Source organism: Brachionichthys hirsutus, chromosome 2 (genome assembly GCF_040956055.1).
Source record: "Brachionichthys hirsutus isolate HB-005 chromosome 2, CSIRO-AGI_Bhir_v1, whole genome shotgun sequence".
Classification (NCBI taxonomy): Eukaryota; Metazoa; Chordata; class Actinopteri; order Lophiiformes; family Brachionichthyidae; genus Brachionichthys; species Brachionichthys hirsutus.
The window spans coordinates 7723580-7746605 of record NC_090898.1 but is presented as its reverse complement, the minus strand read 5'-3'; the positions used below and the strand labels follow the sequence as shown (position 1 = coordinate 7746605).

Here is a 23026-nt window from a genome sequence, read left to right as displayed (position 1 = left end):
CAGCGGCCCTGCCCCGCGCAGTACGTTAATTACTTGTTTGCATATACTGTACTGTATACTGTATCATATACTGTATATCCTGATCTGATTAGAGCAAACCGATTAAGGTTTGAAAAGCAGGCTAGGGTGGCATGCGATAAAACCAGGTAAAAGACATGCGCGCACAGCGCACGGTGGTTGTACCGACGCGCGTATCTTTTACGCGTACAGCCAGCGTGCGCTGGAGCGCGTCACGGCGGTGGAAAGAGCGACTCCAATCACTCCCGCCGCTCGAGGCTGAATTTCCCCGGCTGACGTCAGCTGACTTGCCTCGGCTCTCCTCTCCTCTCCTCCTCTCCGCCTCTCGGACACGGCGCTGCGTGAAAATGCTTCTCTCTGTGCCGCCGAGGACAGGACTCACCCCGTACGGCGGCTACGCCGGCAAAAGCAGCAGGAAGGTACGGATCGCGGAGCGTTTGTCCTCGACGCGGCGTTTGCGCGGCTGTTTAAGCTGCAGTGTCCTTGAAAAGTGGCGACCAGGCGACGTTTAAAACTCTCTCACTTGCTGCTAGAACCTTTCGGCTTTTTGTGTTGTTGTTGTTGTTGTTGTTGGACTGTTTCACACTAGGGGCCCCTGCGTAATGTACATTACTGCTGCAGTTTGCGTTTCGCTTTGTCCGACGCGGCCGCCGTCCCCTTCCAGCCTGGACATACATCCAGTTTACTGGAGTGTGTGTGTGTGTGTGTGTGGATGCGTGCGCGTGCTGGAAAAGGCCAACATGATTCCAGTTAGGTGCATGAGACATCGTGGTGGTTTAATTAACTTCTCTGGGATAACGCTTTCATTGAATTAACCCCAAGTTTGTAAAGTTTTTTCTTCTTCTTCTTCCTCTCCCTCTTTTACGCGCACCCATATGCCCCGCCCCTTCAACCCCACCGACGGTGTGTCCCACATGAAAGAGGAAAGGTGTAATTCGAGTTAAATTTCATCTATGTGGCTGCATGTGCGTCATTTCTATCTAGAAAATACACTGACTGATGACTCACGGAAGGACATTTGTTAGATTGCTGGATTTTTTTTTATTGGCATTCTGGAGAATTTAAACAAGATGTAGAATTAATCAATTAAATCCCTTGATGAGGTCAACTCTCCAATTATTATTTAGATATCTTTATTCTTGTGGAAATAAATGTGGAACATTTCAGATTTCACGCTAAAATGTGGCACAAGAAATGTGCTGATGCCGTTTCTTGAATACTGCTGGAGGAAAGCTGAAATCAACCCCCCCCCCCCCCCCCCCCCCCCCCCCTCCTCCCCCCTGCGTTATTCCCTTCCCTGCCTCACAGCTGGCAGGAATACAGATTGCTCAGATTAATGACCTGGAATTCCTGGAATCCTGGATAACAGACAATGTGCTCATTTCAAGAGGGGCTCTGCAAACTCCAACTCTTTCCTTGAGGGAGGTTGTGCACACACTTTTTTGTGTGTGTGTGTGTGTGTGTGTGTGTGTGTGTGTGTGTGTGTGCACGTTTCGTATTGTTAGAGCGTCAAAGTCACACAGAGTGAAGACTTGTAAATCCAGTGTCAAGTGGTAAACCCTGGTTTGTGTTTTACTACGGGAAAAGGGGCGGAGAAAAGATAGGATTAAGCGACCCCCCCCCCCCCCCACACACACACACACACACACACACACACACCCTTTCCCCTGCTTTCGATTAACTCTTTCTCCTTTGTGTGTTTCTCATACCTGGATTTCTTGTCTGTCAGTGGATCCGTTCACATGGAGAGCGGAGCGTTTACGTTCCTCCTAACTGATGAATTCCTTCTTTTAATAAGTTGCATTTCCTCCCCTGGGTTTTCGGTCCCTGCTTGGACTAAAAGCATCTGTTAAGATTCTTCTGGTGTTTTTCTTACTTCTGATGATTGGATTGAGTCCAAAGAGGGAGAAGCAGACAGAAGTCTCACCTTTTAGCCACGGGACATTGAGGATTATTTTGTAATTTATTTTTATCCCTTTCATCATTTGGCTCTTCCCAGATTGTTTTTCTTCCTTTTTTGCCCGCCGCTGCTGAAAACTAATATAAAGAGATTGTTTCTGTCGCACCATGATCTCCACCTCGGTGTCTTTTAAAGAGTCTTTAGCCAGTCAGGTAGGATGCCACCTTTTTTTTTTTTTAAAGATTTCTCTCTCTCTCTCTCCATCAACCCTATCATGAATTCTTTAACACATACTCGTTACAGGCAGCAATCCATTCTGAATTTGTGCATTATTGAAATGCTAATGGATGGATTTCGGCTGTAGTTCAGGAGGTAGACTGGCTGTCTGCTTATCAGAAGGGTGACGGTTTGACCCCCCACCTCTTTAATCTAGATGTTTAAGATTCTTGAGCCAGGATACTGAACCCCACTTTTCCTCCCTGGGCTTTGTGAGGGCTTTCCGTGGCGCCTCAGGAATGTGTCACACGCAGTGAAAGTTTCCCCCATGGGGACAATCAAGTATAACTCATGGTAAAGGAAGTCAGATTCACGTGTGTTTTTTAAAGTGTAATATCTATTCTCCATAAGACCTTGCAGAAAACTATATAATACGGTTATTTAATTGAAGTAATAACGGGACGACCTCGTGGAGCTTGTGTAAGCTTGTTCTATCGCCCTCATTGTTGGTCACACAAAAGGTTGGCACCGTCAGAATTGAGGCAGTCAGATCTCTGCGTGTTGCCACGGCGTCCTTAAGGCCACGCATCCGGCCTCGCTTGGCAATGGATGAAAAGTCCTTGAGTCACCTGCGCTCCCTACAGGCATGGTCTCTGATCTCTCCGTCTGTAATCACCTCATCAGCTTTCAGCTGCTGATTAGAGCACACTCCTTCCCCTGTGCCACGGCGTGGGCCGCTCGCTGCAGCTACACGAGACCGCGTCATGAAGGCCCCCACTGTAGAAGGATTCTATACTTGTATGCCACTTCCTTGTATTAGAGAGTATTACTGCTGTCAGCAGTTCTGGTAATATACTGGGAGTCATTGATGGAGGTAGTTTGTCATTAGACACAGTAAAATTTGCTTCGCATGTCAATTTGGGCGGCACAGTGGCGTAGTGGTTAGCGCTGCTCTCGCCTCGCAGCAAGAAGGTACCGAGATTGAATCGGACCGGTGTGGAGTTCGTATGTTCTTCCCATGTTTGAGTGGGTTTTCTCCGGTTCCCTCCCGCCTCAAAAACATGCAGTTTAGGCGAATTGATCACTCCAAATTGCCCGTAGTGTGTGTGTGTGTGTGTGTGCGTGCGTGACCCGCAAAGCGGCAAGAAAGCAAATGAATGTCAATTTAAAAAAAGTATCGTTATTGTGTGTGGACACGGGGAGAGAAACACAATCACATGTGTTGAGGAGGAGCTTAAAGAATGTGCCTGTAAGGAACACGTATCGGTAAAAAAAGGATGTGTGCACAGCTCTGGATCAAAACGTAAGAAGCTGGAAGGAGATCAGAGACACGAGGTCAAGGACGATGCACCATTATAAAACTCCTGTCACCCCCCCCCCCCCCCACCCCCCGCTTTGAACTATGCCTGCTCTTCATGCATATTTGTCTGTGTTTGAAGCAGAGCATGAGACACGACATCGGCTGCAAAAAACACCTGGAGCCGGAGCCGGGGCAGATGGGGGCGTAGGTGTGGTTCGGATTCACTGCCTTCCTCTTCTCACAAGGGGCCTTAGCAGTGCAGCCTTAATGAGACGCTACCTTCTGACTGGAGAGCACATGAGAGGGATTAGCACTTTCCGCTAACAAGCTCGGATCCCAATTAGACAGGCCTCAGTAGCGAGGCTCAGGCCCCAACTCCCAGTCTCCCATCAGATCCTATCTCTGCAGGTGCATCTCTCCTGGTAGCCTGTGTGGGCTGCCAAGAAGTGGAGGGCGAGGGAACGAAACTGTGCTTGTAGAAAAGCCGACGAGGTACAATTGATGGCAGGGAAGAGAGAAAGGTTGGAGAACAGGGCAGGAATAAATCGGCACTCTTTAGTTTTTTAGAAGCATGAGGTTGCTCTGTAGCCTGGTTGCTGCTTTATTACGCACGCAGGCGTTTCTCAGAGGAAAGATTCTCTTTTTTTTAAGGCATTTCATTCACGTTTCTCTCGAGCAGCTTTAATACAAACGTACATTTTCCTAGTTGTCCTTCCTGGAGGTATTGTTGGCTAAAGAAGTCTTTATGTTCTCAGTTTGAGTTTCATCAAAGGCATGCTAAAGATTGAGTAGTTCCTGTATCTGAGGGGGGGGGGGGGTGTTCAGAGTTTCATTAGTGTAATCTTTCCCAAATTAATCTTGATGTTGCAGTTTAAGATTAGACGAGCACGCAGAGAGCGCAGACCTCCACCAAGCACCTCAGTTCGTCCCCACAGTGTGATTTTACACCTGCATTTATTGCATTTTTAGATTCCCCGACCATGAAAAGATGCCTTTTTAGAAATCGGATTCTCTTTATCATTATTAGTATGTAGTTCTTCACGACAGTCACTTTAAGAAATGGCAGTTTTCTTCTGGATCTGCCTCCATAGCCTTTTGAAGATAAAAAAAAGTCTGTTAGCACACTTTTGATTCCTCAGTGTGTATATTTTTGGTGTTTGTTCCCTCGCCGTAATGAAAGTTTCACAGATCCCCTATTTTTTTCTTCTTCTGGATCACTGTATCCATCATTTTGCCAGGATCCGGATTAATCTTTGATATCTTGTAGACCCTATTGGGAACTCATCCTCTATTTTCTTAACTCAACCCACTTATTGTGGCACTACATGCGCAAAACAGCCCTATCGCTCAACGATAAAGGATCCTTTAAATAATTCCCATATCCGGACAGTGAGCTGGATCACTTCCAACATCACTTGCCCCAAGACCCATTTTGGACATTTCCAATCAAAACCCATCCAGAACTTTGGGTTACGTTGCCAACAAAGAGGCAAACGGAAGTTAGAAATATCAACTCGACAGAAACTTTGTCTAGAAGCTTTACATTGTTGCAGTGGTGAAGCTTTAAAGTAAAGCTGCTGCTACTTTTCATCGTGGCATCTTCATCTGTCTCATGAAAACTGTGAATGAACCTCACCCTTTCTTTTTTTTTTTATTCCAACATCTAAATATTAACTGGGTTTCCATCTTGAAATCTTTGAAGTGTGCGAGTTGTGACGTTCCCTCGTAGTTTGTGCGTCTGGTCTCTGGATCGGCCGTGTTCTGCAGCTGCTCAGAGCCGACACGCAACAGTCGAAATTAGCTTGATTCTAGCCGCCCTCTCTCTAATCCCTCTCTCTATTAATAAGCTTTCACTCCAAGGCTGACCTTGTGGCGTTCAACAAGCCATCCCATTGTTCCCTGGGGCCCGGCCCGGTGACCCTCGCGAATCAAACGGTTCCTCCTCCGGCACCGAGAAGTCGTCAGCACTAGCTGACATTTTAGTTCGATGCCATTTTGACTTATAGTTTGCTGTGGAGCCCGATGCTTAGCATTATGATGTATTTATTGACAGGAGCATTATATTAATTGATGTGTTATGCATTTAAGATTCTTTATCAGTGGCTTCAATGAATAATAATTACGATGGTAAACGGCATGAATAACATTCATTGAGGTGAGCAAAATTACGACATGAATATACCATGAATATATCGAATAAGTAATGTTTAGTTTTAGATCTTCACTCGAATGGCGAGTTTACCCTGACGAGAAAGACCTGTAACATGTTTAATGTATGTCCAGGATCATGGCTTTCATAACAGCTGTAATGGATCACCATGGCGATCAGGGCATCGTGGCCAAATAAGGGTTATTTGTCCTGGAATTGGATGCAAAATATGTCTACAGGTAACAACTTTAACAAAATGGAGGAAGGTCAGTTTGTCTGCAGAATATTTTCTTGCAAACAAATGCGAGTGTCAGCCATTTTCAACTGTGTCCCAGTTTTTGCGCATTTCCCCCCGATTTTCCAAACCCCAGAGAATATTCTTTACTATGACTACACAAACGAGGGTTGGCAGTGAATGTTTGTGAGCTAATTAATGAGCGAACTGGATTATTATATACTGGAATGTGAATTAGCCAGTGTACACGTTTAACTAACGTTTTTACGCTTCACGTTTGACTGCTCCATCCCAAATCTTGACCGTCCCCTCCGTGTGGTTGCTGCAGACGTACGTGTCCCCGTCCAACTACCAGATGACTCCTCCAAGCCCCAACAACGGCAGCTACTCCGCCATCAACTCCATCAGCAACGGCAGCAGCGGTGGCGGCGAGCAGCTGAGCAAAACCAACCTGTACATCCGTGGCCTCCACCCAGGAACCACAGACCAGGATCTGGTCAAGCTATGTCAGCCGTAAGTCATTTAAATAAACTGTTTCACCCAACCTCTGCATGTCACGCCCAATAAATCCCTTTTTGGCCGCCTGCTTTGACCATAAAACAGATTATAGTTTCAGAGGAGATTTAAGGTGGAAGGGAGAGATGGACGAGCAAAGGCCTGCTGGGTGAACGCGTCAAAGGTTGCAGGACTACATGCAGGACTTCTTTCCACTTCACACACACATGCATGCTGAAGCGCCTCGGCAGGCATTTCAAAGGAGAAAGCAGCATTTTATTCCGGCCGTTTTACAGGAGCCGTCATTTAGTGACTTTGTGGAAAAACCAACAATCATCTGGACGGCAAAGGAAGACCTTTCAGTTTTTGTACGTAGCTATAAGCACAGACTTTCCGACAACGAGGTGCAAAAATGTTTGGTCTGTCTCTCTCACATTAATCCTTTTTCGTATTCTCTTCTTCTTCCATTTTTTGGGGGCTAATTTCTCCTCTATGCTTGAGTCTCGTAAATGAGCAGCACATCCAAATTCAAAGTCAAATTTCGTCCTAAAAACGCCACACAATGTTTCTTTCATTGAGTGTGAGTCTTTGAAAACCGCATTGTGGGCAGCGTGAAGCCGGAGATCAAACAACGGCATCAGCCAACCCATCTGATGTGTTTGTTGGGACGTCAGTAAGTCAGGGAGGCAGAGATGAATGATCTGGGCTCATTTAATTGAGTTCTGGAGCCTGGTGATGAGGACCAGAAGAGCAGAGGAGAGGAGGGAGAGACAGCAAGGGAAAGAGGGCTAGAGAGAGTGAAAAAAAGGGAGGGAGGGAGGGAGGGAGAGGCCTGCTATTTTACAGCTGTCTGGAAGATACGGCTCACATGAGGCTGCCCAACCCAACAGGAAATGGCGAGACCAGGGAAAAGGGAAAGACAAACAAGGGCAATGGAGGGGGGAGGGGAGGGGGGGTGGATGGAGAGAATCAACGGAGGAGAAATGGAGTTTAAAGTTTGTTTCTGGTGGTGGCCTGTAGGGGTTGTTCTCGTGTTTCTGTTACCAAGCAGATGAAATCTGTCTTAAAGGAGGAGATTGTGACGTAACACGGCAGGAAAGACAAGTCTGGATCGCATTTGTCTTGCCTAACTCATGTTTGAATAGCAAATGAGTGCATTGTCTCAGGACCCGAAGCCCCCCCTCAAGCCTCGAGTTGCTGCATGCATGCCCTGAGATGTACCGAGACGAGAGGAGGGGACGTGGGGGTTGGTTGTCCTTCCCCAGCCCCTGCAGTCGTCTCTCTGGGTGCCTCGCCGCCGCTCTGCTTCTCACCCGTCTCTTCTCTGGTGGTTTTGACCATTGATGGACGCTGGACCGGACTGCGCAGCGTGTCTCACACATGGCTGAGTCTCCCAGCCCCTCGCCTCGCTCGGCATCACGGAGTCTTGAGTTCCCAATGAGTGCAATTAAGCGAACGAGCATCTCGACTGTGTAAGAAGCAGAATGCACTCGGCACAGCTTCCAGCAGAAGTCTGAGACGAGTGGGATTGCTTGTGTTGGCATATCTCTCCAGTCCAGTTGGTGGCTCCTTCTGGCTTTGAATCCGATATGAGTCATGAAATAGTAATGCAGACGTGATGTCAAATACGTAATGCATCAGTCTTTAAGTTGTCTGACAACAGATGCAGATCTTTTTTTTTGAAGGTCCTGAATCAGAAAGAGAAACTTCCATGAAGCTAATTTAAGTTAGTTTTTTATTATAGGATCAAACCAGTGATTAATTCTATATAATTCTAGCAGCATCTGAACACCAATTTATTTAATGCCTCAGGGTAGCTATTCCAAAAATGAGTCGAAGTATTCTAATGTTTCAGAACCTTAGTTGAGCAAGATTTTTCATCCAACCTTATGGATAATGCCTCCAGTGCCTCCAAGTAATATTCCAGGTCTGGGTTCACAACAGTGTATCAAAATAAAAATTCTCGGGGTATGTTTCGAGGATGAATATAACATGGGGAGATGGAGCTGCGTTGGCAGATGACCACTGTTTGGTCAGGAGTTCTTTAGTTGTGACAGTAAAAATGTAAATACGTTCCGGGTTGACCTTGAACCACCTTGAAGAAGGAGTGACGATCTCTAGATTTCTCTCTCAAGGGAAAGTAATCCTATTTTGGCATCTAAAATCTAAATTAAACTATAAGAAAAATATCCTTCCAGTTCAGTTTAAAGCAATAAATCAGATGTTGGATTACAATCATTGCAGATCCTTGCTAAATCCCACTTAACTTACTTAGAACTGGACTCGTCTTGCTTCAGTGAAATGTGGCGGTTGGTGCAGCGCCACAGGATTAAAGCGTGATGCCTTTTGAGCGGCACTAAGACCCGGTGGAAGGTCGAGCCGGAGGGTCGCTGCTGAGAGAGAGAGGCTGCTTCGTAGAATGGGCGTGTGGCTGCGAGCCAGCATTGGACAGGACAGCCAGGGAGCAGCATATCAGATTACACTGCATACACATGCCTGCAGAGATGGGAACCGATACTCGCCATGCCACATAGAGTTTGCCCGAGCCTGGCCCCAGCGCATTGCATCTGCAGAATCTATATCCATAATGCAGGGCACTTCTATTGATCGAACTCCGTGAAGCAATGGCAAGATGCAGCAGAGACTTTTATCTTTGCCGCATTATGTGGTTATAATCCCCACTGAGGTCTGCATGTGAGCTTAAATGGATCAATTAAATTGGAAATCTATAGTTGTTAGAAGCCCATGAGACATGATTAATCTCCTTTAGTTTACGTTGCCCCCCCCCCCCAAAGAGGCCCCCCTATGCACGTTAGAAGATGGCGTAATCGCATTTGGTGTCGATGCATTGGAGCTTTAAGGTTTATTATAATTCAGTCAATGTGGAGTCCAATTTCCAGGAGTTTTTTGACTTGACTTTTATCAACAGTGTTCCAAAACTGGTACTGATTGTAATAAAGTTCAGTCCTTGGATTATCCTCCATCTTAACCTCTTTTCTTTGTGTGTGTAGCTTTGGGAAAATCGTGTCTACCAAGGCCATCCTGGACAAGACGACCAACAAGTGCAAAGGTGAGATGTGACGGTCGCTGACGTTTAACTTTTATTGTTTGTTGTAGAAAACAAACTCGCTGTTTTGTGTCATCAGAAGGAGAGTTCAGTTTATTATTGTAATAGACTAAGAAAAATTTACATTTATCACTTTTACGGTTCATTAAAAAATGAACATTAAATGATGATTGCAATAGTTGCACATTAATCGTGAATAAGTATCAATCAATTATTCATGGCAGCTCTAATGTAATTCTGATTGTGTGTTTAGTTTGTTTATCTTGCGACCACCTTGAGTCAAAAAATTGGGATTCAATAGTTGCTAATATTTTCGCATTACATTAATGTCAATTGATTTTCACAGCCTTTGTGATTGATTGTGACCAGGAAATACTATTTGTCACGGCTGAAGACACACTTTTTGCACACCTTAGCTGCTAACTGTGAGTGAGTTCAGATTAGAAACTACAGTTTAGATGATCATTTGTCTGTGGGTCCCTCCAGGCTACGGCTTCGTAGACTTCGACAGTCCGGCCTCGGCTCAGAAGGCAGTGACGGCGCTGAAGGCGGGTGGAGTGCAGGCTCAGATGGCCAAGGTGGGGATCCATTTCAGATGGCAGTGCTTGGTGCGTTTGTTTCTTATAATGAGGTGTCGGGTTAATGCGTTCAGCTGATCGGGGATGGGGAACTGAGTGTAAACAGTGGGTGATTAATAGCCTTATAGCAGCAGGAGCAGCACATTAATGCTATCTCAGACAACCCTAATTCCAAAAGACCGAATCAAAAAAAACTGAATTGATTTACGCATCTGATATAAACTTGTGTTCAATTTGAGGATGTTGAAGTGAATCCTGATTTCTGCGTTCAGGGTTGGTTTTGGGCCAGACATTTATCTGGGCCTGTAATTTTGTTTTCTGAACCACCTGATTCTTCCAGACGGACGCATGAAAACCTTTTACAGTGACTCAGCAAAAGAAAAAAGGATGAATTATTAATTTATTAACCTTGGAGAAAAGGGTTTATTCTTTGTCCTTTCCTTCCTCTTTCTGAGAACTGTAACGTGCGTCTTTGTAAATATGAGTGCACAAAGAGCACAGCGCGGATGCACTCAGGTACGTGTTTTTACACGTGTGCACGATGCCTGTGTGTGCGTTGTGTATTGTGCTTCACAGTGGGGACGGCGTTGAGGGAATGCGTCCCAGAGCCTGATCTCTGAGCTCCCTCTACAAAGGACCTGCCTGTTCTCCCTGGTGGCTTCTGACTCAGTGTCTAAGCAGCGCCCCTGCGCCCAGCTACTCACACCACTAAACACACACTACACAAACACCTCATCCAGATTATGACAAACATGCAAACACACACACGCACCACAGACGCCCTGGGAACGCTGGATCACTGACATTCATACGGCTCCTTGCTCGCAAAACAACTCGACTCCCGTCTCCCCTTCTCTCCGGGTTTGCAGCAAGGCTTGTGTTTGCGCCGGATGTCTCTCTGACTCAGTCTGACTCACACCGTGGTTGAAACCAGCAGCAGGTCTCCTCTCCTTACTCTCATGGGTTTGAGGTTCATCGCTAATTCATTGCTGCTGTGAAGGATGAAGAGGAGGAGGAGGAGGAGGATTAGGAGCGTGGTGAAGTAGAAATCACCTTCAGCACAGGTCGCGATTTGCTCATGCATTATTCATAGAACGGAAAATAATTCACTTTGCATTAACAGTTTTTAATCACATCTGCACTCTGAGATAAAAAGAGTGCGTAATGGTTAGAGGGTGATACAGAGTGACGATCTCTGCACGACGCTTATGGTCAAATGAAATGTGTTTGAGTAGGAAGAGACGAGAGGAGACAAGAAAACCTGCAGAGTCTTTCAGAAGCGTCAAATAAAAAATGAGAGGAGAGTTTCTTTCAGGTTGTTCTCTAATCATTTCCAATTCAGATTTTGGGAAAACCCGCCTCTGTGTCTGCATTCAAGGTCGGGATTACCGCGGGAATACAACTACTTGAATACAAGTGATATATTATTACCATGACCTAGGAAAAGTGGATGATAGTGTTTGCCCTGGGAGGTGATAGCGAAATGCCTTAGATGTCCTCCAAGTCCAAAGCATCTCTGCTGCTATTCTCCACTGAGCAAGAATGCACAATCATTTAAGAGCCTCCATGGATGGAGAGCCATTGAAAATCTAATTATGCTTTGATATCACATTACCTGGACCCTTCATCCTCTTAAGAGGACAGTCTCACACACACACACACACACACAGAGCCTAGCGTCTATGTACCCTTGTGCTAATAACATATGAGAGAAGAGTGTGAATACAAAGAGTTCGATGAATGAAAGTATTACACACATAAATAGGGAGTGGAAATGAGAGAAGTTCATCTCCATCATCGCTGACTATCTATCTATGCAGCTCCTTTTGTCATGCGGGGCCAAAATTAAATCCCAAAGTTCAAACCTTCAAACTTTCTTTCAGCTGTCAGGTGTCTTGCATTTGCCGCCCATCAAAACATCAGGGATCTCACAGACTTATAGAAATCCTTTCACGCCATTGCTGGCAGCTTTTGTGGGGCTCTTGGTATTTGATTCTGGGTTTTTTTCTCCCACATGAAATTGCAAAGTTCTAAGCTCCAGTCCTTATTATTGTCATTTCCTCCTCTCTCAACTTCTGTCTATTCAGCAACAGGAGCAGGACCCCACCAACTTGTACATTTCCAATCTGCCTATGTCCATGGATGAGCAGGAGCTGGAAAACATGCTCAACCCCTTCAGTCAGGCCATTTCAACTCGCATCCTCCGTGACGCCAACGGGACCAGCCGGGGCGTGGGCTTCGCCAGGTATGAGATTCAGTTACTTTAGACGTGCATGTTGGGTCAGCCTGTTAATGGTGACGGCGCTGCTGCAAATGCTTTGAAGAAAACACAGAGAAAAATCAAAAAAATGAAAGTCAGTCAGTGGTAATCTTGGTGAGTTCGTCCTCTGGTGGCTAGAAAGGGTACTATTACTACTACTACTATTGATTGTTTTGAATAAATACTTGAAATTCCAATAGGATGGAGTCGACAGAGAAATGCGAAGCCATCATCCAACATTTTAATGGAAAATACATCAAGATTCCACCTGGAGTACCCGGTGAGGCTCGGTTCTTTTTCACCGTGTGGGAACGTGGCGTCTTCAAAGAGTTCGTCTGACGGATATTTTCTCACTGATCTAGTGCCATCAGAGCCACTTTTGTGTAAATTTGCTGATGGGGGCCAGAAGAAGCGTCAAAGCCAAGGAAAATACCTGCAGAACGGCCGGCCTTGGACAAGAGACGGGGACACTGTGAGACACTGTGACGTCCTCGTGGCCTCTTAGACGATGCTTTATTGTGCTTGTGGTGCAATTTATCAGTGAGGCTTTCATCCCTTTTCCCCCAGGGAGGAATGACCCTGACCTATGACCCCACAACAGCCTTACAGAACGGGTCAGTGCTGCAAGTTTGACAAATCCTCTGCATTCCCAGTGGGAGGGGGGGTGGCGTTTTTAATGACTCCTTTCCTTCTATCGCTGCAGGTTCTACTCTTCCCCCTACAGCATCGCCCCCAACCGGATGATTGGGCCGACCTCCCTCTCCCCATACATGCATTCACCCGTGTCCACCTACCAGGTAGTTTCAAACCGTCGGAGACGCTGAGTTTTAGTCACGCTTGTGCTTTGGGTCAAATAACGAGAAATCCCATGATTGTCAAATGATAAATGCACTAATAAAGGTTTGCCTTTTATTTTCCGGCAGGTACACAACCCATCCTGGTTACATCATCAGTCATACATCATGCCCCCCACAGTGAGTAGCTTCGGTTTTAATACCCCTGGCCTTCAGACGTCATCTGGACACACACATTTTCACTAACCTTGACAAATGAACTTCTCGGATTAAAAAAAAAGGTTCACGGCGGCGTCATTTCACTGCTTCTGCCGATATTATCATGAGAACAGCTGCTTTAATCCCAGGAATGCGTCCGTAACCCTGGATTATCCGTGACCTTTTGGATGTATGAAAGAAAGACTTCAATACAATAAGATTTTTTCAGAAGAATCGAATAAAGAAGTTGGGCTGATGATCCTGCTTTTTGATGCAGGTATAAGAGCGTTAATAATTGCATTATAAACGCTCTTATTTCACTTTCCCATATGCCGCCCACTGTTGATCAGAACGATAACTTTTTAACACAAAGGGATGCACAGCAGCCTTCCTCCTCGTCATCAGTTAAACATTAGCCCGGTTGCTCACATGTATGAGACCGCGTGTCTGTGCTGAGACTTTTTAAAAAGCAATGTGCCCAGATCCTCGTCCGTTGCGCAGTGGACTAATAAACGAAAGCAAGTGATTTAAATCGGGTCCTAAGATGTGAATGTTACAAGTTGTTTTATACAGGGAGCAGTCCTGACTCCAGGAATGGACCACGCCATGTCCATCCAGCCGACCTCAATGATGGGGCCCCTAACCCAGCAGCTCAGCCACCTCTCCATGGGCAGCAGTGGCACAGTCAGTATTTACTGTTTGAGTACACTTGGAACCATCTTTGGTATTTAACTGGTCAAACTGGGAGAATACAAAATATGGTGCATTTCTGGGTTGTAAAAGTAGTGTTGGGCGATGTCAGCTGTTATGTCCAACCCGTCGACTCTGTCCTCCTGCAGTATATGCCTGCCAACACCTCTATGCAGGGGACCTACATCCCCCCCTACACCCAAGTGCCTTCCACCAACATGTCAGTGGAGGTAGTCCGTTTTCATTCCCTGGCACCGTTTAGAACTGAATTAAGTCAAACAATCACTCACAGATTTCATGTTTATTGTGTCATTCTCAGGAAAGCGCCGTCCAACAACCGGTTTCCATAGAAACGCCAACAGAACACACGACCTACCCCTATCAACATAATAAGTGAAGGAGGTGGGTGACCATTCCATTCATGTCTGTTTTTCGTCCATGTGCCTACAGAGTACTCAAAAAAGCCTGTGTTTTTATTGTTTGTGAAGTATTCCTGCAAGTGGAGGCGGTGCAGCGGTCCTTTTGTTTCTGATTGGCTGTCCTTTTCACCTGGTCAGATCTTCCATCACTGGAGCGACTCTCGGGGATTCGGCTCGTGATGTATGGCGCTATCGGGAGGAAACACGGACTGTTGCGCAGAAACAAGAAGATCTTTTCTACAAGCTCATAGTTTAAAAGAAACTCTTTTGCTCCAAGCAAGCCAGGCTGGAGGGCAGCAGGCAAGGAGGAATGGAAGAACAAGAAGCATCTATTTTAATAACAGTCGAGGAAACCGGTCACACACTAAACGTGTTTGAAAGCTCATTCGAGCATTTTTCCATGTTCCGTTCTGATGCTGCTTCAGAGGAAGAGGATGAAACCAGGAAAACATTTCAACACGCTGTTTTATTTTTTCCATGTTTTATGTTGAGATTTTGCAAGATGTGCTGTTTTAAATGTCCCTCTTTTCTCTACTTTCAGGCTTTGAACCTGCCATTTTGTACAAAAGTGGTTGCTTTGGTGTGCTTCTAGCCTTACGTGTCCTAGTTCGAATGATGTGTTGCAAATATCTGAAAAGCAAAAAACAAAAAAAACACTTTCACACACAAAATTATGAATCATAATTCAGACAGATGCGGTGCTGCTGTGGATAAGATGCCTTCAAAGTGGCAGCGAGTTTTCATGCCTGAAATTGTCCTTTTCTTTTTTTTTGGCACTTGAATCGCAAATCATTTATACTTCAAACAATCTCAACAAAGCTTCAGACAATCAGGTTAGAAAACCGAAGAATTAGATGGATGGCAGACTTCAAAGAGAAGAATCCCTTAAAAGAGCAAGTAGAAGCATTCCAGAGATGATTATCGGATAGTTATAAATAAGCTGCATTCACTTGATGAGCTCCGAAGTTGCTCAACAGGGGATCATGTTTCACGTAAATCGACCTGAAGAAGAGATTTAGTTGTTGCAGTTGATTTAGTTTCATCAAAATGTACCAAACGGCATCACCTGTGTGTTTTACCCTTGTGTCCTTTTTTTATTTTATTTTTAAAAAAAGGGAAGCTGAATCTCAGCTGAATCCCCACGGTATCTGAAACAAGAAGTAGAAGTTACTGAGAGTGAAGTACTTTCTTCATAGACGTGGAGATCAACTGTTAAAGGGTTGCTCTGTCCTGTTGCGTCTTCATCAAACACTATTAAGGTGGGTTATTAAGCCAGTGTGTGTGTTACACGGGCCCGTCGCTGTGTATTTGCATCTATTTCTGCTTCTCTTCACCGTCGTGTTCTTTTTTTTTAAACTATTTAATTTTTTATTTTAAAAAGTTCTGTTTTGAAACTTCAAAGATTGATGCTATTTTTCAAAGAAACGTAAATTTTATTTTTTATAGTGTTGTGTGCTTTAAATAGTGAGGAATAGACATTTTAAACAGTTTTTTTATAGTGAGTTGTCTTTTTGCAGATTATCATTCTGGTTTCAGTGTTGCTCTCAGAGACTTTAATGACATTTCAGTTCTATGTGTCCTAAATGTGGACACTTTGCGAGCAAGACTCCTGGTCTTTATGGATTATGTGTGCTAGGTTCAGATACATTGTTACAGAGTTGTGCCCCAAAACATTGGGAATTAATGCTCAAGAAATATATATATACTCAAAAACCGTGATTTACCTCATCCTGCAAGAGGGATGTGGATTCAGTTTGTGTACTGGGTTCACAGGCAAAATGCGACTACAGTCGGTCTCATGGTTGTTCACAGCTGGTTCTGTGTCCACATCCTTTAACTCTTTGATCCAAAGTTTTGGAATTCATGCCCAAGGTCAGATGATCTATGCAATTAATTTATTGTCCTCAGAAATGCAATACAGTACTACAAACATCCAAGAGAAACTGCTCATTTACGGCTCACAGCCACACATTTAGATGTTTCTTTTCTGACGTATTCGTCTTTGATGCATGAAAAGGGAACCATTTCTTATTATGTGGTTAATGACTGTAGAAATTCTAACTAGAACCATGGCAGGTGCGCTTAATGTGAATGAAGACGGATGCACATTTGTTTGGACACCACAGGGTTTTTTGTAAGCTGTAATTCTCCATTCCATCCATTTATGTGTCTCATCTTGTCCTATTTGTTATCCTTCTTTCTTGCTGAGTAATCGATTAATTTGTTTAGTTTTGTTCATTTAACGGTTTATTTCCAGGAGAAAATTTAACTTCACAGAAATGCCTTAGATTTCACTGGACGGGGTTAGCGAAGTGCTACGCAAATTTTGTTTTCTTCACCTCTGACTGGAACGTTGTTTCTTTCATGCACTGCTAATGTTGAACAATGAAGCGAGGAAACAAAAGAAAAATGAGATTACAATTCTGTCCAAAATATTGAAGAAAAACTGAAGGGTAGCTTGTTGAGTTTAAAGAACTATTGCTGCTAATTTTGGATTGCTACGTATATTTAAAAATAAATCTCATTGGCTATATCGAGTCACATAGTCAGTTTGAAACGTCAATGTTATTCAGTTTTGTTTTGTGCATCAAACAGCCTCAGTAAATTTGTTTGTGCCATGATCCAGGTCTTTGTCTTGACAGAAAATCCCAACAGCTACTAAACTTTAACTTCAAACGTTCTTTTTTTTTTAATAAATTTTTTTTCACAATTGTTTTCATTCATGTTTTATTTATATCTGCACTGAAAAAAATCAGACACACGTCCAGGTTCTCTCATGTTTATCCCTTTAACTTTTCTTTATATTAACCCCAGCGGATGAGGTAATACACAATGTTCAAAACACATGAGAAATTGTTACTAAAACACAGGAAACACAAAGTATATACTATACTAGTATATACAAAATTCAAAATATACTAAATTGTCCAAAGGTTGCTGTCAAATGAAGAGACTCTGAAATACATAAAATATACTTTGAACATTACATTCTTGCATCAACACTGATGGGTAAGAATGAAAAGGTGAACCTTTTGCCCAGCACTTTAACGGTGCAACAAATTGTCTTTTAATTGGAAAGGTAAGTGTTTCCATTATGACTCGTACTGAGGCAATGACATGTTTGAAGACTTCTGTGCATTTCAATCAAATTACAAAAATAATTTCTGTTTATCAGATGAAATGTTCCTTTGGGGGAAAGAAAGGTGTCAGCTTAGTTGGTATTTCTATTTTCATGGTGAAGTCAATATAACTTTGCACATACCCCAAGTATCAAACACTTGCTGTAGTATTACTGTCAGAGTAATCTGAAAACAAAATGTTTGAAATGTTGCAGCTGAGAAATACAAATCTTGCAGTGTTTCAGCTGCCATCCTGGTGCATCAAAAATATCAAGGTGGAGTCCAGCAAGGCAGTGCTCTGTGCTCCGGCATCAAGGTCATCAGCTGATGCAGAGCAGCAGAGGCGGTTCCTGATAGACGCTGGTGTTTGATCCTAGAGGACGACTGGAGGCGGGATCCTGCCTATGAACGAAGCTCAGTCACCGATTCTCCTTCTGACGTCACAAAAGTTTATGATTCACAATCTCCCAAACCATCCTCCTCCTGAAGTATGGCATGTGTTCCTAAAAAAATAAGAGAATTGAGATTTGTGAGCCACCCACATAACATAAATCTCTGCTGATGTTTGTGATTACCTGTGTGAATGTGATTGGTTTGTCTTTGGTAATGTAATCTGCATATTTGCATGTGAACATTCCGCAGTCGCTGCCATTCATCTGCTGAGGAATTTCCTGAGTAAAAAAAGAATAAAGGGATAGGGTATAGGGTATAAACTGGATCCTACTCAGACACACGTAAAGGAAACCGGCTAATACGCTACACTTACATTGCGTTTTTTGCTGTGCAGAGTCCAACCTGAGGTATCTAGTTGTTTGCCCTTCTTGTCTTTACTTTCGTGTTGCAGGTATTCACTGTGGAAACAAAAAGAAATCAAACATGAAAATAATTTTTCAGTTGCAGCCTTTAGCGCTGCACAGAAAAAAATAAACGAGTCTCCAACTGTAACTTACAATAATATTCTGCATGCTTCGTCATTGTTTCTTCCCATCGAATCAAAGTACATGATTGATTTTTTGCGGAAATCCACCACCTGGGAGAAAGAGTTTTGTAATCAGAAATGGAAATCCAAACATTTTGACATTGTTGTTTCGGATGAAAGCGCATTCAGACTTACAGAGAGGCACCAGTGCACCCCCAGGTGGACGGGAACCAAGAGGACGTCTTTCGAAAAGATGTCCATCCTTTTGGTCCAGCGGCGGACACCGGAGTACCCACTGCTGCACAGCTTGGGGTAGAAAAAGGTGTTGAACGTATTGACCGATGGCAAGCTGGGGTCCTTGCTGCGCTCGACCAACAGGTTCATGTAGAAATTGATCACCTGGAAGATTGAAGAGCCGTGAAACAGTTACTCTATGCACAACAAAGACATGCCATCTGGTCCAAAATGAAGACATCTCTGGCCTTGAGGACCGTGAGGACGTACCTCATCGTTTAGCCAGTTGAGGTTGCTGAGGGTCTGCAGGTCTTTGCGTTTCAGGCTGAGGCCAAAACCTTCACTTAAGACGTCATGAGAGCTACCTCCTCTCAGCACCCTGTTCACCTCAGCTGCCATGTCCTTCACAGAAAGAGGACAAACACGTCAACCAAAGACATTCGATAATCCAACCCACCGGCCTTACAGACGCCCAACGGGTGCCAAACAGTTGGAAGAGCTGGTTTCACTCAGGACCGGGTGAAACGGCAATAAATATCATGATCATTTGCCACGTCGATCAATATTGATAAACACGCATGCACAGGAAGACACAATGAACAACACCTCTGTGAATTCGGGAAATTCTGGTTTCTCTTCCGGAGGCTTTGCTTGTTCTATGACACGAGTCAAAGGAACTTCCTTCTCCAAAGGAACACGGACGTGGACCTCCACACCACGGCTGCGCTGCCCTTCTTCAGACAGGCGCTGGGAGAACGGCGACACATGAAATGGATGAGTGTAGGAATAACAGATGATAAAAGTGCACCAAATGAGTGCTGCAAACGGACCTGCCGCAGCAGTTGGGCAGCCAAAGCTTCCTGCTCTTCTATCCGTCTCCGTCGTTCCCTTGCCCGAAAGTCATACATACTTGTCCTGAAGTGACAACAAATATTTCCCCCCCCCCCGCCTCGAATCAAACATAATGTATAAAGTGAAAAGTGGGTAAAGCATTCTTGGGTAAATTAGAGTGCACTTACAATTCTTTAATCCATAACTCAGCTTGGAAACATGGCACGCTGTAAAGACAGCAACAGTTACACAGAGGAAACACGCCGACTGAGCACGTACACACACACACACACACATGACATGATGAGAATACAAATACTGAAATATCTATGACATCAAAAGTGGCACATCTAATTTCTTTCACCATAAAGATAAACAACGTCACACATTACGCCGTTATAAATGATGGCACTGTTATGACAAACGTCACATGAACACTGACCTTGAACTTTCTTGCTTTTTACTCTTTTGCTCATTTACAATAATTACAGAGTCTCCATCATGAGCTGCAAGAAAAAGCAAACGATTACAACACAAGAAGAAATCTAAACACAAATACTGTCTGTGCACCTACATTTCCATGATGAGGTAAACGAGAGGGTAAAACAATGTACCTGACAATTGTGTGTCCTGAGAGGAGTCATCCTCCAAAGCAGACGGGGATGGAACGGAGGCGAGTGTAGCGGCTCTACTGGAGCTGAGGTCTGTGTCCAGAGACCATGTCTGGGTTCCTGACCGGTCGGAGGCCCCCACTGGACTGGGGAGGCTGCTGGAGTTCTGGCTAGACATGCTCCTAAGACTAGGGGGGCTGCTGTTTGCCTCTGAAGTTCCTCCCGCTACTGACCCAGTGGGAGAAGAGAACTGCAGCAGTCTGCGGCTGGAGGTCAGGAAGCTGGTGCTGAGGAGAAAGTGACAGGAGTAAGGCCAGCGCAGCGGAAAAGCCGCATCAGTCAAAACAGGCGGTTCTTCTGAAAAGCATCAACCCTGCAAGAGATTGGGCCACCGGTGTCAGAAAGCCCCTGTTCTTATTCTACCTCTGTTACGGCTGAGTTCTGCTGCCTCAGCCAATTCTTAGCATTCATTAAATAGATAAACTCAGACCCGGTTGGAGATGATTATAATCAGACTTTTTGGCTTCCATCTCAAGTACTTTAGCTCCTTATCAAACATGATGTTAAAATTCAAGATATGCGCATTATCATCAGTTTGAGCCATGAAAAGTAGCTCTCTGAATTTGTTATTATCTGTATTGCGGAGGGTACTTAATATTGTTTTGTATTGCGATCCTGCTCATCCTTAAAACACGTCATTAACAGTTTCAAAATGGTTTGTCGGCTGCATTTTTATAGATGCGTACAAATCTCTGTGTGACCTCACGATGCCGTGTGAGCTGCCGTTGTGAAGGAAGGTCGACTGACCACCAGAGACCATGGTGAGAAGCTGCCGGTAGACCTCCTTCTCGTCTCCCCGAAGAGACTGGACAAGCACGGAGGAAAACCATGACGTGGGCGAACAAATACGACGACTCATTTTGGAGAAATGATATTGTGCCTCCTCATCCTGACCTCCTGTGCTGTGCAGCAGGGTCTGTCCCTGTGCGCGCGGCCAGAGGAGGCGCTGTGAGTCGGACTCTGCACCGCTTTAATGGGAAACGTCTTCTCATACATGGTCGTGCCAGAACTCCTTGGCGGGCCGCTGGAAGAACTGCAGCTATAAAGAGAACGCGCGATGCAGCTAAGTTACAAAACAAAAACTCTCGAAATGGGTCATAATATTTCTCTACACGCAGAGACCAGGATGCAAAGAATACCTTGGTGCTCCATACGGTCGGAGGTTTAGGGGTCTGCCTAACCGTGGAGAGGGTTGCACTTCGGGGGTGATGGAGGGCGGCGAGGTGAGCGAGTGCCCATTTGCTTTTGGAAACTCCCGATGAGCAGGACTCATGCATACTTGTCGCCGATAGACTTTCAAACCCATCGTCAGCTTCTCATTACGCAAACATTCTAGATTTGGGGGGGGGGGGGGGGGGGGGCAGAAAAATAGTTGATTACTTTCTCTCCAAGACCCCAAAGTCTCAACAAACAACATCATCCTAAATGGAAGAATGCGTACACTGTATATTATAAACTGATCCGACCTGATTTTGATGTTTTCCACGCGAAGGTAGTGGAAGGAGCAGCAAATGTCTCATCAAGGGAGTTCCTTTCAACATTCTAAAAAACACCAAACACACACACACGTTGGAATAAAGACAAACGTGCATTTACATTGCTCTGGTCCTAATTATCCATTCCTTACCGGCCTTCCGGACCATATGGCTGTTGATGTTGACGGCTGAGACTCTTCAGGTGAAGGAGAGGATGCGGGCAACATATTCCTCAAAGTCGGGGTCACGTTACTCTTCATCCAAGCAGCGACGCTGGTGCTGTGATTCTTGACCCCTTCAGCAGCAGTCTTCACCGTGTCAATAAGATCTCCTGTGAAAAAAAGGCAAACAGAGGATAGCCATGACCGTAAAACGTAGATGAATACTGTAATGCTCATTTTATTATTCACACTATATTCTGTCATAGTTAGTTATTTACCCATTCTTGATCTCTTTATTATTAAATCATCTTGGTCGTCCGCGTTTCCAACCTCCAAACTGAAATGTTTTAACAAGATACAGTTTAGCAGATTGAGTTTGTTATTCTGACTCAATATAAACAATAACAGCGTTACACACCATTCATTGGGTCTTTTCCTTCTCTTCGCATGCCCGTCTCCCGCTGCCCGCTTTGCATCGGAGTGACCTGCAGCTGGTACCCCATTGCGAAGATTGGCAACGCTTGTTTCTATCCATTCGTAGATTTTATTCAACATGGCTCAGAAGTTTAGGAAACAACCTGGCTGGATTGCCGTAAAAATAGATAGCTACAGCACTCTTTAAGCTACCTGCCAATATAATCAAACCAAATGAAGTTCCTATGCTTCATTCGACTGACGCAAGATAGCTAACGCTGTTCAAACATGAACACTCCAAAGAATTACCATTTTACTTTCCCACGAAGCAAGCCAACAGTTAGCTAGTTAGCTAGTTAGCTGGCAGCCTAGCTAACACGCAAGGCTAGCTACCCTGCTAGTTAACGTCGCTAGCTACAAAGCTAATTTATAGAAGTATACTTAAATGCCAACAGGTATGTGATAAGTCACAACCAAAGCATCAGAAACAAAGGTTATCATTTTGCCTCACACACTAACGCGTTTAAATACCCTAAACGTGACTTTAGGTCGCATACAAACTCGTTGAAGATTGTTAACTCCCGCTTCTTCCTCATTCAAAACCACAACATGGCTGAACATGACGCTCTATTGTCGCGCTTTGTGATTGGCTGACTCGATGCTGTGAGTCTCAGTATACACGAATGTTAGTGATTGGTTGGGATGGGACGACCCCGGATTGGTGCGTATCGCTTTAACAAAAACCCACGTGACCGATGCAGGAGTTGTGTCGTCCGGATGTGACGCGCCAAAAAGGAAACAAAATGTATTGACTTGTCCCTACTGGATTTCCGCTTTGCTCCCATTCATGGATCGTTCTCGGAAATGTGTGAATTAATCCATT

At 44.6% G+C, this 23026-nt stretch overlaps 2 protein-coding genes across 4 annotated transcripts; one reads left to right on the top strand and one right to left on the bottom strand.

Moving 5' to 3' along the window:
- Positions 1 to 365: 365 nt before the first annotated feature.
- On the top strand, positions 366 to 14297 carry rbms2b (RNA binding motif, single stranded interacting protein 2b). Of its 3 annotated transcripts, XM_068745072.1 has the most exons (14): positions 366 to 437; positions 2123 to 2125; positions 6147 to 6331; positions 9325 to 9383; positions 9867 to 9958; positions 12046 to 12203; positions 12419 to 12498; positions 12581 to 12690; positions 12786 to 12832; positions 12922 to 13015; positions 13142 to 13192; positions 13784 to 13894; positions 14050 to 14130; positions 14220 to 14297. In XM_068745072.1, exons 1-14 carry the CDS (start codon positions 366 to 368, stop codon positions 14295 to 14297), a joined length of 1221 nt encoding a protein of 406 aa, XP_068601173.1. The 3 variants fall into 3 exon arrangements, with proteins under 3 accessions (XP_068601173.1, XP_068601174.1, XP_068601172.1); XM_068745073.1 differs by lacking the exon at positions 2123 to 2125; XM_068745071.1 differs by lacking the exon at positions 2123 to 2125 and having other exon boundaries at positions 14050 to 14133.
- Positions 14298 to 17078: 2781 nt separating this feature from the next.
- senp1 (SUMO specific peptidase 1) lies at positions 17079 to 22284 on the bottom strand. Its single transcript, XM_068749592.1, has 18 exons — positions 22148 to 22284; positions 22008 to 22066; positions 21721 to 21899; positions 21560 to 21635; positions 21233 to 21425; positions 20988 to 21132; positions 20780 to 20898; positions 20037 to 20320; positions 19865 to 19928; positions 19611 to 19649; positions 19422 to 19506; positions 19198 to 19338; positions 18862 to 18993; positions 18553 to 18756; positions 18389 to 18468; positions 18205 to 18289; positions 18014 to 18109; positions 17079 to 17941 (listed from the first exon to the last, which is right to left on the bottom strand). Exons 1-18 carry the CDS (start codon positions 22282 to 22284, stop codon positions 17879 to 17881), a joined length of 2181 nt encoding a protein of 726 aa, XP_068605693.1. The 3' UTR covers positions 17079 to 17878.
- Positions 22285 to 23026: the final 742 nt, after the last annotated feature.

What these genes read in the sequence shown, in the direction of transcription:
- senp1 (XM_068749592.1), bottom strand. Translation starts at nt 22,284, where the DNA reads ATGTTGAATAAAATCTACGAATGGATAGAAACAAGCGTTGCCAATCTT. An exon ending in AAAAAGCAAGAAAGTTCAAG is followed by an intron (nt 19,650 to 19,864) that starts GTCAGTGTTCAT and finishes CTGTCTTTACAG; the next exon opens with CGTGCCATGTTTCCAAGCTG. An exon ending in GAGTTATGGATTAAAGAATT is followed by an intron (nt 19,507 to 19,610) that starts GTAAGTGCACTC and finishes TTGTCACTTCAG; the next exon opens with GACAAGTATGTATGACTTTC.
- rbms2b (XM_068745071.1), top strand. Translation starts at nt 366, where the DNA reads ATGCTTCTCTCTGTGCCGCCGAGGACAGGACTCACCCCGTACGGCGGC. An exon ending in CCGGCAAAAGCAGCAGGAAG is followed by an intron (nt 438 to 6,146) that starts GTACGGATCGCG and finishes TGGTTGCTGCAG; the next exon opens with ACGTACGTGTCCCCGTCCAA. An exon ending in GATTCCACCTGGAGTACCCG is followed by an intron (nt 12,499 to 12,580) that starts GTGAGGCTCGGT and finishes TCACTGATCTAG; the next exon opens with TGCCATCAGAGCCACTTTTG.